The sequence below is a fragment of the Rhinoderma darwinii genome, chromosome 3 (genome assembly GCF_050947455.1).
Source record: "Rhinoderma darwinii isolate aRhiDar2 chromosome 3, aRhiDar2.hap1, whole genome shotgun sequence".
In the NCBI taxonomy this organism is placed as follows: Eukaryota; Metazoa; Chordata; class Amphibia; order Anura; family Rhinodermatidae; genus Rhinoderma; species Rhinoderma darwinii.
Genome location: NC_134689.1, coordinates 159,067,941 through 159,082,861, shown reverse-complemented (window position 1 = coordinate 159,082,861; position 14,921 = coordinate 159,067,941). Strand labels below are relative to the sequence as shown.

At 41.5% G+C, this 14,921-nt stretch overlaps 1 protein-coding gene across 2 annotated transcripts in view; it reads right to left on the bottom strand.

The window, feature by feature from the left end:
* TBC1D15 (TBC1 domain family member 15) overlaps window positions 1-14,921 on the bottom strand; it is a 156,951-nt gene that overhangs the window by 23,495 nt on the left and 118,535 nt on the right. For both annotated transcript variants that reach the window (XM_075856961.1, XM_075856962.1), the window contains one exon: window positions 9,724-9,818. In XM_075856961.1, coding sequence (XP_075713076.1) covers window positions 9,724-9,818 — 95 coding nt within the window. The remainder of the gene's footprint in view (window positions 1-9,723; window positions 9,819-14,921) is intronic.

The window sequence follows — 14,921 nt, the reverse complement described above, 5'->3', positions numbered from 1 at the left end:
CATTGCATGTGGTAAAGCAACCACATTGCTTTATGCTGCAAAATTGGGAAAAACTCACTCGCTCTAGTGAGCTCTCAGAATCCCCACCCTCCTTTATCCTGGCTAGTGCCGGGAGAAACGAGGGGATTGAACGGTCAAACCTCCTACACTGTGTGTCGCCATTTTTTGAGCTAACACACAGTGTAGTAGGTTTACATACAGTAGTAAACACACACTGAAACACGAACATAGATAGAAATCACTTACCTGCTCCAGTCGCCGCCGCTCCCTCCGGTCCGTCCGCTCCGTCTGCTGCCGCTGCTCCATGTGCACAAGTCCGGAAGCCGCGACCGGAAGTAGTAATCTTACTGACCGGCCGCGACTTCCGGTCCACAGGAAAATGGCGCCGGACGGCGCGCAGTTCAACTTGGACTGTGTGGGAGCGGCGCATGCGCCGTTCCCACACAGACGGCGTACACCATAGTGGATGGAACGGGCCCCGTTCGCATTCACTATGGGACTGGGGCTGCCGTACTCCATGTCTGTATGTGTCGTTAATCGACACATACAGAAATGGAGTAAAAAATGGCAGCCCCCATAGGGAAGAAAAAGTGTAAAAATAAAAAAAAGTAAAACACAAACACACAAATAAATATAAAAGTTTTTAATAAAAGACTAAAATCAAACTGATGTTAAAAAAAAAATTTCGTGACACTATTCCTTTAAAGAGGGTCTGTCACCAGATTTTGCTACCCCTATCTCCTATTGCAGCAGATCGGCGCTGCAATGTAGGTAAGAGTAAAGTTTTTTGTTTTTTTTTTAAGACGAGCATTTTTGGCCAAGTTATGACCATTTTTATATTTATGCAAATGAGGCTTTCTAAAGTACAACTGGGTGTGTTTAACCCCTTAATGACCGGGCCATTTTGCACGTTAATGACCAAGGATTATTTTTTGTTTTTCCACGGTCGCATTCCAAGAGTCGTAACTCTTTTTTTATTCCGTCGACATAGCCGTATAAGGGCTTGTTTTTTCCGGGACGAGTTGTATTTTGTAATTGTACCATTTTTAGATGCTTATAACATATTGATTAACTTTTATTAACTTTATTTTAGGAGAGAATTGAAAATAAGCAGCTATTCCAGCATTAATTTTCACGTTATAAATTTACGCCGTTTACTATGCAGCGTAAATAACATGTTAACTTTATTCTATGGGTCGGCACGATTACAGGGATACCAAATGTGTAAAGGTTTTATATGTTTTTTCTACGTTTGCACAATAAAAACCCTTTTAGAAAAAAATTACTTGTTTTTGCATCGCCGCGTTCCAAGAGGCGTAATTTTTTTATTTTTCCGTCGATGTGGCCGTACGTGGGATTGATTTTTGCGGGACAATGTGTAGTTTTCATTAGTACTATTTTGGGGTACATAGGACTTATAGATGAACTTTTATTTTATTTTTTATGGGGGGAATGGGAGAAAAGAGAGAATTTTGCCGTTGTTTTTTGCGTTTTCTTTGGACGCCGTTCATCCGGCGGTTTAATTAATGTGTTCATTTTATTGGTCAAGTTGTTACGATCGCGGGGATACCATATATGTGTATGTGTGATTTGTTTTGACCGTTTTATTAAATAAAACCACTTTTTGGGGCAAAAAAGTTGTTTTATTTGACTTTGACTGTAATTTTTTTTATTTTTTTTTTCACAAACTTTATTTAACGGTTTTACTTTTTTTTTTTTAGTCCCACCAGGGGACTTCACTATGCGATATGCCGATCGCATATATAATGCTTTGGTATACTTCGTATACCAAAGCATTATTGCCTGTCAGTGTAAAACTGACAGGCAACCTGTTAGGTCATGCCTCTGGCATCGCCTAACAGGCAGATGCTGAAGACAGACCTGGGGGTCTTTGTTAGACCCCCGGCTGTCATGGAAACCCGACGGCGACCCGCGATTTGTTTGCGGGGGCGCCGATGGGGTGACAGAGGGAGTTCCCCCCTCTGTCAAACACATTAAATGCCGCTGTCACTGTTGACAGCGGCATTTGATGGGTTAAACTGCCGGAATCGGCGCGTGCTTCGATTCCGGCAGTTGCAGCAGGAGCCAGGCTGTGTATAACAGCCGTGCTCCTGCCGCTGATCGCGTGGGTAAACTGTCAGTACCCGCGCGATCACAGGACGGATATATCCGTCCTCCTGCGCGAACTAGCAGCTGCTGAGGACGGATATATCCGTCCTTCGGCGTTAAGGGGTTAAAGTTAAAGTACAACTGGGCGTGTATTGTGTGTGTACATCTGGGCGTTTTTACTTCTTTTACTAGCTGGGCGTTGTGAATAGAAGTGTATGATGCTGACGAATCAGCATCATCCACTTCTCTTCGTTACCACCCAGCTTCTGGCAGTGCACAGACACACAGCGTGTTCTCGAGAGATCACGCTGTGACGTCACTTCCTGCCCCAGGTCCTGCATCGTGTCGGACGAGCGAGGACACATCGGCACCAGAGGCTACAGTTGATTCTGCAGCAGCATCAGCGTTTGCAGGTAAGTAGCTACATCGACTTACCTGCAAACGCCGATGCTGCTGCAGAATCAAATGTAGCCTCTGGTGCCGATGTGTCCTCACTCGTCCGACACGATGCAGGACCTGGGGAAGGAAGTGACGTCACAGCGTGATCTCTCGAGAACACGCTGTGTGTCTGTGCACTGCCAGAAGCTGGGTGGTAACGAAGAGAAGTGGATGATGCTGATTCGTCAGCATCATACACTTCTATTCACAACGCCCAGCTAGTAAAAGAAGTAAAAACGCCCAGATGTACACACACAATACACACCCAGTTGTACTTTAGAAAGCCTCATTTGCATAAATATAAAAATGGTCATAACTTGGCCAAAAATGCTCGTTTTAAAAAAAAAACAAAAAAACTTTACTCTTACCTACATTGCAGCGCCGATCTGCTGCAATAGGAGATAGGGGTTGCAAAATCTGGTGACAGAGCCTCTTTAAGATCGTTTCATGTCACAGGTCCACCATGGCAAGACTGAGCACAGCAAGAAGACACAAGGTAGGTATACTGCATCAGCAAGTTCTCTCCCAGGCAAAGATTTCAAATCAGACAAGGGGTTTCAAGATGTTTCTGTTCAAGCGCTTTTGAAGAAGCACAAATAAACAGGCAATGTTGAGGGCGGTAGACACAGTGGTCAGCCAAGGAAACTTAGTGCAGCAGATGAAAGGCACATCATGCTCACTTCTCTTCAAAATCGGAATAAGTCCAGCAGTGACACCAGCTCAGAACTGGCAGAAACCAGTGGGACCCAAGTACACCCATCTGCCTGCAGGCAACAGCAAAGCATGGTGGATGTTCCTTGCAAGTTTGGGGCTGCATTTCAGCAAATGGAGTTGGGGATTTGGTCAGGATTAAAGGGGTTTTCCCCAAGAGGGACATTTATGACATATCCACAGGATATGTCATAAATGTCAGATAGATGTGGGTTCCACTTCCGGGACCCGCACCTATCTTTAGAATGTGGTCCCCTAATCCCAGTTCTAGATTTTTGCGTTCACGCTGACTCCTGGCCACTTACTGATTACATGGTCGGGGGTTACGGGTTTCCGTAACTCCCATAGAACTGAATAATAGTTATGGAAACAGCGTAGCTCGCATGCTATGCTGCTTCCGTAACTGCCATTTACTACTATGGGAGTTACGGAAACAGAGTAGCTCAGCGAGTTCCGAGGTTTCCGTAACTCCCGACCATGTAATCAGGAAGTGGCCGGGAGTCAGCGTGAGCACAAAAAGATAGAACAGGGTTTCGGGGGGCCCGTTCTAGAGATAGGTGCAGGTCCCAGAAGTGGCACCCGAATCTATCTGACATTTATGACATAGCCTCTGGATATGTCATAAATGTCCCACATGGGAATACCCCTTGAATGGTAATACAGGCAGATACTTATTCATCATGCAATACTATCAGTGAGGAGTCTGATTGGCTCCAAATTTATTCTGCAAAAGGACAACGACCCTAAACATAAAGCCAATGTCATTAAGTACCATCTTCAGCATAAAGAAGAACAAGGAGCCCTGGAAGTAATGATATGGTCCCCACAGAGCCCTGATCTCAACATCGTCGTCGGTCTGGGAGTACATGGAGACAGAAGGATTTAAGGAAGCCTACATCCACAGAAGGCACAACCTCCCTGCCGAGTTCTTTCAAAAACAGTGTGCAAGTGTACCTAGAATAATTTATGCTGTTTTAAAGGCAGAAGGTGGTCACACTAAATATTGATTTGATTTAAATTTATTTTATGTTCATTTACTTTGCATTTTGTTAATTGATAAAAAAAAACCAAAAAAAACTATTCACACTATTTTCGAAAGCATTCTTACTTTGCAGCATTTTTCCACAACTGCCTAAAACTTTTGCACAGTACTACCCCCTTTGAACCATTACAGTTTATAGGAATAATCTACGTAAACAATTTAATAACCCTTACATCCTTTGAATTACATTTTGTTGTCCTGATCCTGTCATACTAACAAGTATAAACGACTAAAATTAAACCCCACATGGCTTACACCTTCTGTAAAAAGGTCAATACAGGACAAGGGTATTTAAAAAAATACAAATCTGAGGGTACATCTGTAGCCTTTTTAAATTATAAAGAGCGTAATAAAATCCGTAAAAATGTAATAAAATTAGCAAAAATACCAAATGAAAGGCAGGTGGCCAAGGATAGTAAAACAAATCCCAAAATATTCTTCAAGTATATAAATGCAAAAAAGCCAAGGTCTGAACATGTAGGACCCTTAGATAGTGGTAATGGGGAGTTGGTCACAGAGGATCAAGAGAAGGCAGAGTTACTAAAAGGGCTCTTCAGCTCTGTATATACAACAGAAGAAAGAGCAGCTGATGTAGCCGGTGCCGGTGCTGTTAATATATCAGTTGATATACTGAATTGGATGAATGTAGATATGGTCCAAGCTAAATTAAATAAAATAAATGTGCACAAGGCCCCGGGACCAGATGGGTTACACCCTAGAGTTCTTAAAGAGCTTAGTTCAGTTATTTCTGTCCCCCTCTTCATAATATTTAGAGATTCGCTAGTGACTGGTATAGTGCCAAGGGACTGGCGCAGGGCAAATGTGGTGCCTATTTTCAAAAAAGGGCTCTAGGTCTTCACCGGGTATTTATAGACCAGTAAGCTTAACATCCATCATGGGGAAAATATTTGAGGGACTATTGAGGGACTATATACAGGATTATGTGACAAAAAATTGTATTATAAGTGACAGCCAGCACGGTTTTACTAAGGACAGAAGTTGTTAAACTAACCTGATTTGTTTTTATGAAGAGGTGAGGAGAAGCCTAGACAGAGGGGCCGCTGTGGATATAGTGTTTTTGGACTTTGCAAAGGCATTTGACACTGTCCCTCATAGACGTCTAATGGGTAAATTAAGGACTATAGGATTAGAAAGTATAGTTTGTAATTGGATTGAAAATTGGCTCAAGGACCGTATCCAGAGAGTTGTGGTCAATGATTCCTACTCTGAATGGTCCTTGGTTATAAGTGGTGTACCCCAGGGTTCAGTGCTGGGACCACTATTATTCAAACTTATTTATTAATGATATAGAGGATGGGATTAATAGCACTATTTCTATTTTTGCAGATGACACCAAGCTATGTAATCTAGTTCAGACTATGGAAGATGTTCGTGAATTGCAAGTGGATTTAAACAAAGTGTTTAGGCATCTAGTTGGCAAATGAAGTTTTTTTTTCTTCTTTATCAATAATTTTATTAGAATATAAAAACAGAGCATATAATACATCTCACGAAATTTCAAAAGTTTGCACGCAGTGCAATAAATTCAAGCTGTAGAAAATGTTACAGAGACATAAGAACAATGGTAGGAGGTAGCCTACCAAACATCAAAAATTTAAAGGAAGGAAATAATATCTAATGGCAAGTAACAGCACAATAACCAAAGCGAAAGTAGTGCAATATGTAGGGAAACCAGTCCCAAAAACCGAGTAGTAATGACATTTTTAAGTGTTAAGTTCAACACAAAGTTACACAAACACAAGACAACAGAGGGAAACACAAACGGACCAAAGCACACAAAATTGGCGATGTGAGCGTTCAAAAGAGGCCATCCAACCAGAGAGGCAGACTAGCACCACCCCGAAATCCGGACCACACTGACCAAGTTTGAACAAAGATCTCAGATTTACCCCGATCATAATCCCATTAATTTCAGTTACCCATTCCTGCAAAGAAGGCACCGTCCGTACTGGACTTCCAGTGACGTGGGATTACAGTTCTAGCTGCAGTCAGAAAATGCCTAAAGATGCCCTTTTTGAAGTGTGTGGGAGTGATCCAGGAACCATGGAAAGCAATCCGATAGAAGGCGATGTAGGAACGTCAGTATCAAAAAGCTTATTTCCAAGATCAAAATGGCAAATTAAGTTTAATGTAGATAAATGTAAAGTTATGCACCTGGGTATGAACAACCTGCATGCATCATATGTCCTAGGGGGAGCTACACTGGGGGAGTCACTTGTTGAGAAGGATCTGGGTGTACTTGTAAATTATAAACTAAATAACAGCATGCAATGTCAATCAGCTGCTTTTAAGGCCAGCAAGATATTGTCGTGCATTAAAAGAGGCATCGACTCGCGGGACAGGGATATAATATTGCCACTTTACAAAGCATTAGTGAGGCCTCATCTAGAATATGCAGTTCGGTTCTGGGCTCCAGTTCATAGAAAGGATGCCCTGTAGTTGGAAAAAATACAAAGAAGAGCAACTAAACTAATAAGGGGCATGGAGAATTTAAATTATGCGGAAAGATTAAAAGAATTAAACCTATTTAGCCTTGAAAAAAGACGACTAAGGGGGGACATGATTAACTTATATAAATATATGAATGGCGCATACAAAAAATATGGTGAAATCCTGTTCCATGTAAAACCCCCTCAAAATACAAGGGGGCATTCCCCCCGTCTGGAGAAAAAAAAAGGTTCAACCTGCAGAGGCGACAAGCCTTCTGTACTGTGAATCTATGGAAGAGTTTCCCAACCTTTTCAGGCTCGAGGCACCCCAGGAATAAAAAATTTCAGGGCACCCCTACCAAAAATTGTTTACAAAACGACAAAAAATGGCTGAAAACAAGCACTACACTCTTAGGGTATGTTCACACAACGTTTTATTGTTAGGCAGAAACTAAAAATCTGCCTCCAAATGCATTTAGGAATTTTGAGGCAGATTTTGAATTGTCAGCATTGTTTGACTCTTTTTTTTCTTTTGCTGTATTTTTTGCCCACATTTTTTTTAAGCCGTTGAAGCGAATGCAAAAACTGCAGACAAAAAAAGCACCAAACGAGCGCCGCAGGTGTTTTCTGCCTTCTATTAATTTCAACGGGAGGTCAGAGGTGGAAACCACTCGATGACCATCAGCCCCCCACTCACAGTAATGACCATAAGCCCCCCACTCACAGTAAAATTACCATCAACCCCCCACTCACAGTATAATGACCCCTCAGTAAAGAGACCATAAGCCCCCTCCAGAAAAGTGACCATCAGCCTCAGCCCCCCCAATAAAGTCACCATCAGCCTCCGTCCCCCCCAGTAAAATGACCATCAGCCCCTCCAGTAAAGCCACCACCAGCCTCCGTCCAACCCGATAAAATGACGATCTGCCCCTCTAGTAAAGTGACCATCACAGAGAGAAAGCGTGCTTACTCCTGGGGAAGGAATAAATAAGGCGGTATGAGAACAACAACTCCCAGCATGTCCAGGCTATTATTATGTGATATCAATGGACATTACAGGGAGGAGATATAACAGGAGAGAACTAAAACTCCCAGCATGTCCAGGATGTTATGTAATATCAGAGAAAGTTTACAGAAGGAGGAGGTAGAAGAGGAGAGAACTACAACTTCCAGCATGTCCAGGCTGTTATGAGATATCAGAGGACATTACAGGGAGGAGGTATAAGAGGAGAGAACTACAACTACCAGCATCTCCAGGCTGTTATTATGGGATATCAGAGGACATTACCGAGAGGAGGTATAAGAGGAGAGAACTACAACTACCATCATGTCCAGGACGTTATTATGGGATATCAGAGGACATTAAAGAGAGGAGGTATAAGAGGAGAGGACTACAACTTCCTGGCTCCATTTCTCACACAACTGCTAACAAACTAAAGAAAAAAAAATACTTACCCTGCCCAGCATTAATGGCTCCTCTCCCTCCGTCAGGCTTCTAGTGAGAAGCGGTGGGCGGTACTCGTAACAGACGTCCGCGGGTCACGTCTGCTACAACGTCGGGGGCAGAGCTTGTAGCAAAAAAAAAAATAATAATAATGTTTTACATTTTTTTTTTTGCAGTGGATGAGCGGAGTGCCGTGGCAACCCGGTTGGGAACCACTGATGTATGGAATAGTCTAGCGCAGGAGCTGGTCACAGCAGGGACAGTAGATGGCTTTAAAAAAGGCTTAGATAATTTCCTAGAACAAAAAAATATTAGCTCCTATGTGTAGAAATGTTTTCCTTCCCTTTTCCCGTCCCTTGGTTGAACTTGATGGACATGTGTCTTTTTTCAGCAGTACTAACTATGTAACTATGTCAGGGGAGAGAAGGGTCCGGCGTGTAGAATTTCAACATGCCCAATCATATTGTATGTTAGAAGATAAGCCGCAGCTAAAGGAGTCTGGCATCTACTGTCCCTCTATTGAAAATTCTTGCATGTGTATGGGGTAATTGGGAGGAATAGCTGTCGGCCGAACGATCCCCGGAGCGGTCCCCTACAGTGCCACTATCTACAGGAAGGGTGGAGTGCCATCTACGGGGGGTGTGCTATGTACAAGGGGGCTGTGTGGCACTACCTAGAGGTGAGCTGTGTGGCACTATCTAGAGGGGGACTGTGACAGTATCTACAGGGGGCTGTGTGGTATTATCTACAGAGGGAAGTGTGTGGCAAAAATTGGCAAATTAAATTCATCAATTTTAAAAACGGACAGGGAAAAAAAATTATGCAAAACGGGTCAAAATCGCCCGTTAAAAATGGAAACACGGCCCGGAACGGAAACGGATGCAAAACAGCCGAAAAAAACACGGACGTTTTTATTGGCCGACACTCGGGCCTGGTCGTGTGAATACAGGCTAACACTATACACACAGATAAGGTTTTGTATATATCACCCTGTCAGTCCATGGTCACTGGGATAGGGGGCTGTACTCCAAAACTTCTTACAGACGGTTATAATCTATGACATTTCTCTGTCAATAGACTGACTAATTTCAGCTGCCATAAAGCACACACACCTTGCTGCACAGTCTATACAGGAAATACAGTATCGATGGATGTGCCTCCAATAGGGCCGCCCGAAGGGAAGATTTAAAAAATACTAAATAAATAGCTACACTAGTTAAAAAAAACAAAACCACATACGTTTTTAGAAGAGAAATAATGTGTATCTATATAAATGAAACTAAAATTAAATACGAGACGTGCCCTTTATGCACATGTTGGATAATAAAATTCTTTCCAACGACAATCAGCAGAACGGTCAATACAGCTCTGGACTAGAATATAGGCTGTATCTCAGGCTCACAGCAAAATAAGCAATGCCATTCATTTTTCAAAGTTACTCAGCTTTACATATAAACGGATGGCAAAAAGTGGACATACCAATTGTTTTTTTGACACTATTTTTGGGAAATGCACATGTTAGAAAATACCTATTAAACTTCTGTAATCTCTGAGCCTTGAATTACGATTTTCTTGCTCTTCGCTAACGGATTTCCACTGCAATTTCATTCGAAAATATTCGTCTCTGAAAAGAAAACAAAGAATTTGTAGAGACACCAATTAAAATAATTATTGCAGAAATGCCACCGCCAACTATATCTAATAATAACATTTCTAAAACGACTTTTGCTCAACTAAAGAATCCCACATTAGACCTTTATACAATTTATCTTCAATAAATGTATTATTCTGTTTACACTGTTCTCTCCTTGTAGATACTGAAAATAAAACCATAGAGAATGCCACGAAATGGCACTTTAATTACAACTTAGAAGTGAAGCCTAATAAAAATGTCAAGCGAAAAAGATTACTCCCCATCTTCGTTATACACTAGCGATGATGAGGAAAAAAAAAGAGGTTAACGGAATTAAGGGAGAAACTAGAGGTTTTATTCTACCTCAAATTACTTTCTCTTGTTTCCTATCTGATCACCTTGTCCAGTGCTGAATACAACTACATAATGTAATGAGTCAAACGTAGAAAAGGTCCATCTACCTACAATATGAAGAATAGACGCATTTAGGATGTGAATGCAATGCCCGAGTAGTCCTTTTATTCCTTGAATGCAGCAGATAAGCCGAAACTTGCCGATGTAAAAAAACATGACTTTAGAAGTAAAGTGTGCCGCAGAATGAAGCCTTTTTAATATACAAACTGTGCACGTATACATTTCACTTCTCTATCTAATTAACATAAGAATAATTTAGTCATTTATAACAGTAAGTATTCTATCGGCAAGAATGACTAATAATTGTCTGATGTTATCTGGAATATAATTAGAGACTGTCCAGACAGACTGTTCCTTTTTCTTTCATGCAGAATCCTGAAGCTTGGAGAATGAGACAATCTTTATTTTTCACAGATGCCCCTGAAATACATTTAAAAGGGACTTTAATATTGATGACCTATCCTTAGCAGAGGTCATCAATATCTGATTGGTGGGGGTCTGAATTCCAGTACCCCCACCAATTAGCTGATTGAAGGGGGCACGGCACTCCGGTGAGCAATGTGGCTTCTTCATTGCTTACCAGACACATCTCCATGCATTTATTGATTAAACAAGAGTCTCACAGGACAAATGCATATAGAGGTGGGAAAAACACTCAACCACCCATATGAAAAATTAGAGATAAGGACTCTAACAATATATGATAAACCGGAGAAACAGAGTCCATATATATCAATGTATGAAACAACTAAATATCTTTATTAAGAAACAAGAATAAAATACATAAAATAACATAGACAGAGAATCCAAAAATAATCCTTAAATGGATCACAAAAATGTACATTGAGTCACTGTATATATTGGAAAACACAGATAGTATGCACAGTTACTATGACTCAATGTAACTCCAACATGGGGTGCATTGACATAGTATGATTTGTATGAAAAACAGGCAAAGTGCCTAGCTCTGAAAGGGTCTATAATAACTGAGAAGTAGATATTTATTGCCTAAAAAATGGCAAAAAAGTAAATCCAGAGTGTGCACTTACCCATGTATGGGAGATGGAGTGTGACCCAGCGGTATAGGATAGCATTTAGTAGTGGCTATGCCGGATACTGCAGCTCAATCCCATTCAAGTGAATGGGACTATGCTCCAGTACCAGGCAGAGCCACTACCAAATGTACAGAGGTATGCCTGGTAAACAATGAGGGCATTTTCCATCAAAATGGAGGCCAGAACCTAAAAGGAAAATACATTATAAAGAGAACTTTTTTTTATCCATCTTCTCTTTAGGATCCAATTCCATTTTCATAGGGAAAAAAACATATCAGAAGGAAAACTCTGCTTTAATGGCGGGGACCGACGTTAGCTCAAATCCCCGCCAATAATCCCTTAAATCAGGGGTCAAAAGCAACCACTGCATTTAAAGGGGTTATCCGGGGATCAAAAATTGCATTGCAATAATATATTTATGTGAGACTAAGTAACTTACGAATATACTTTAATTAAAAATTCTGTGCTAAATGCTTCAGTTCAAATCTCATGACTGATTCAGGAAGTGCTGGAGCTTTACTAAAAGTGATGACGCTCCGACACGGCCCCACGTGACTGAGCTCTTGCTTCATGTGCTATTCGTGAACATGACCGCAAGGGGCTGTCACATTGCCTATTACTTGAGTCCCGAGCAGAGCATCAGTTAACGCTTTGCTCAGGACTCCAGCACTGCTCCCGACGTCCATATTTGGTCAATTTAGGGGTTTGCTATCGCGGGAGTACCCGAGCAGAGCATCAGCTGATGCTCTGCCTGGGGACTTCACAACTTCCGCCCATGTCATTGTCACTGTCCATATATGGACAATGACGTCGGCAGAGTAGTACTGATGCTCTGCTCCGGGACTCCAGTACTGATCTGCCGACGTCACTGTCCATATATGGACAGTGACCTCTGCAGAGGTGCCGGAGTCCCCAGGCAGAGCAACAGCTGATGCTCTGCTCGGGAACTCCAGCGATAGCAAACTCCTGAATTGACCAAATATGGACGTCGGGAGCAGTGCTGGAGTCCCGAGCAAAGCGCTAGCTGATGCTCTGCTGGAGACTCAAGCAATAGGCAATGTGACAGCCCCTTGTGGTCATGTTCACAAACACCACATGAAGCAACAGCTCAGTCACGTGGGGCCGTGTCAGAGCGTCATCACTCTTAGAAAGCTCCAGCACTGCCTGAATCATTCATGAGGTTTGAACTGCACCATTCAGCACAACATTTTTTATTAAAGTATATTAGTAAGTTACTTAGCTTCACATAAATATATGATTGCAATGCGATTTTTGACCCCCGGAAAACCCCTTTAAGGTGTTTGTAGCCAATCTTCACCCCAGCGACGAGATCGCCGGGATCCCGATGGCTGCAATGGCAACCGGAGGCCTAACACTGGCCTCCTGGTCTGCCTAGTACGGAAGCCTCCTAGGCCCCGCCTGGGGGCTGGGCCTAAAAGGCTTCCGGTACCGACGAAAAGATGGCACGGTCCCAGAAAGGTCATGATTAAGCAGGAAGTAACGAAAACAGAGAGGAGTTGTGATCTGGTGTTTGACCCAAAGTTGTGCAAAGGTAGCCACTTTATCCTCCACCACCACATCACCTAAAGTTAATATACCTAAGGCCACCCATCTACTGCAGTCAGGAAGTCGTCGTATCTCTGGTAGGAGCGGGTTATACCAAAGTAGCGACCAGGAGAAATTCTCAGAGCGGAAAAGCAACAGTCAACTTTGCCAAACCTTCAGGGTATTTTGCATTGGAGTTGTAAAGAGTGCCCGGGGGGGGGGGGGGGGGCTGTCTAGAAGTTTCATAAATTTATATGTACTTATGCAGAAATAATTAAGACAGGCACGCTTAAGCGTGTGTCCGTAATAGGGCAGGGGCACTTTCTGCAAGAAAATCTACAATGTACCAATAAAGGGTTGAATTAGTGGTTGTTGAGAGTGCTCAAGGTAATTGCCCAGCCCCGACTGGACTTCATGGCATTGTACCAATAGTACATAATGACAATCAATTAATTAAAATCATTGTGAATAATTGGAAGCAACCCATCCTTTTTATTCATATCATTGTTTTTATTCCCATGGGTGGCTGAGAACTTGCCATACTTTGTGTAAACATTTATATAATTTATGAACATTTTGATCTGTAAAACCCTGTGAAGTTCTAAACTTTTTACAGGACAAAATCCCCACCTTATAAAAAAAAATTCTAAGCATTTATTCTGCCATGCTTTTGCTTCTTAGGATTACACTGCCTACCAATGTCACATGGAATGCCAGAGTGCCAGCATATTTCAACCTTTTCAGGATAATGGGAAAGATTTGTTGAGCTGCCATGTTTGTCAAGCATCAGAGAGGTGCTGCAAAGCATCGAATTCACAGATTTCAGTCAGTTGACTAACAAAGAGGATACAGGATCCAAACCCACATGAAAATAATCTTGTTTTACCTTCCGTCTAAAGAAAAAGCTAAGCTTCCGTTTACAGTGCAGCTGATGAAAATGGACTTTCAGCTTTCAGATAAAAAAAAAACAAACTAAAACTTTAGATACTAGCTATTCCTAGATTCTAATAAGTCATACTGTACATCATCTTAGACATTTTACAATAATTTTGCATCATATGCTAAAATACACCATTTTCCAAAACAGTGTTTACACAAATCAGGATACAATGATCCCCTAGTCCTACCTGTTCTACTGCTGTTACAGCAACTTAAAGTGCTTGGATACATGTTCTACCTACCTCTGTTTGAGATATATAACACAATCAAGGGGAGGCAAACACCTATATATATATATATATATATATATATATATATATATATATTATGGTATAGTATATAACATACTATGGTATATTGAGCAATAATAATTTCATATGATACTCAATATAGGGATAAAAATGCTAGTGTAATAAAAATAAAATATGTTATATACCAAATACTACATAGACTCAAGTGCAAAATATAAATTTTTAATTGTAAATATTATACACCCCTAATAGAACCATAAATATTTAACCAATAAATTTATCAGCTGGGTCACAGAACACACCTATCAATATAAAGCAAAGACACAAAGGGGATGTAGAGCACAAATGCTCTGAGAATCTCAATCCATATACTCGCACCTGATGTCTATATGCCATCATTAGAGTTTTCATGGAACCACTGCAACCAGGCATTGCATAGGACCATTGTCAATTATGGCCAGAGTTAGCGTTGTATCACATCAGTTATCTTTAGTATCCTTAGGTTACATGCACACGTTGCGTATTTTGCTGCGGGGAAATACGCACCAAACTGCAGCATTACGCAGGAAATTCGGAGGTAAAAACTGCACCTAATCGTGCATTTTTCAATGCGTTTCTCGGAGCGGTTCCTACATTTTGATGCGTTTTACCACAGCAGGTACAATTCGCAAGTGGAAATGCAAGATAAATTGACATGCTGCGGAAATATTAAATCCACACCGCAAATCTATTTATGTGCGGAAAAATACAGCGGCGTGTACATGAGATTTCCTGGAATCTGATGGACTATGCTGGTACTGTATTACCACACCTAACACGCATCGTGTGCATTGACCCTTATGGTGCAGGGTGGTAAAGTGCTTCGCTGAAAGTGTTAATAATTTAACATT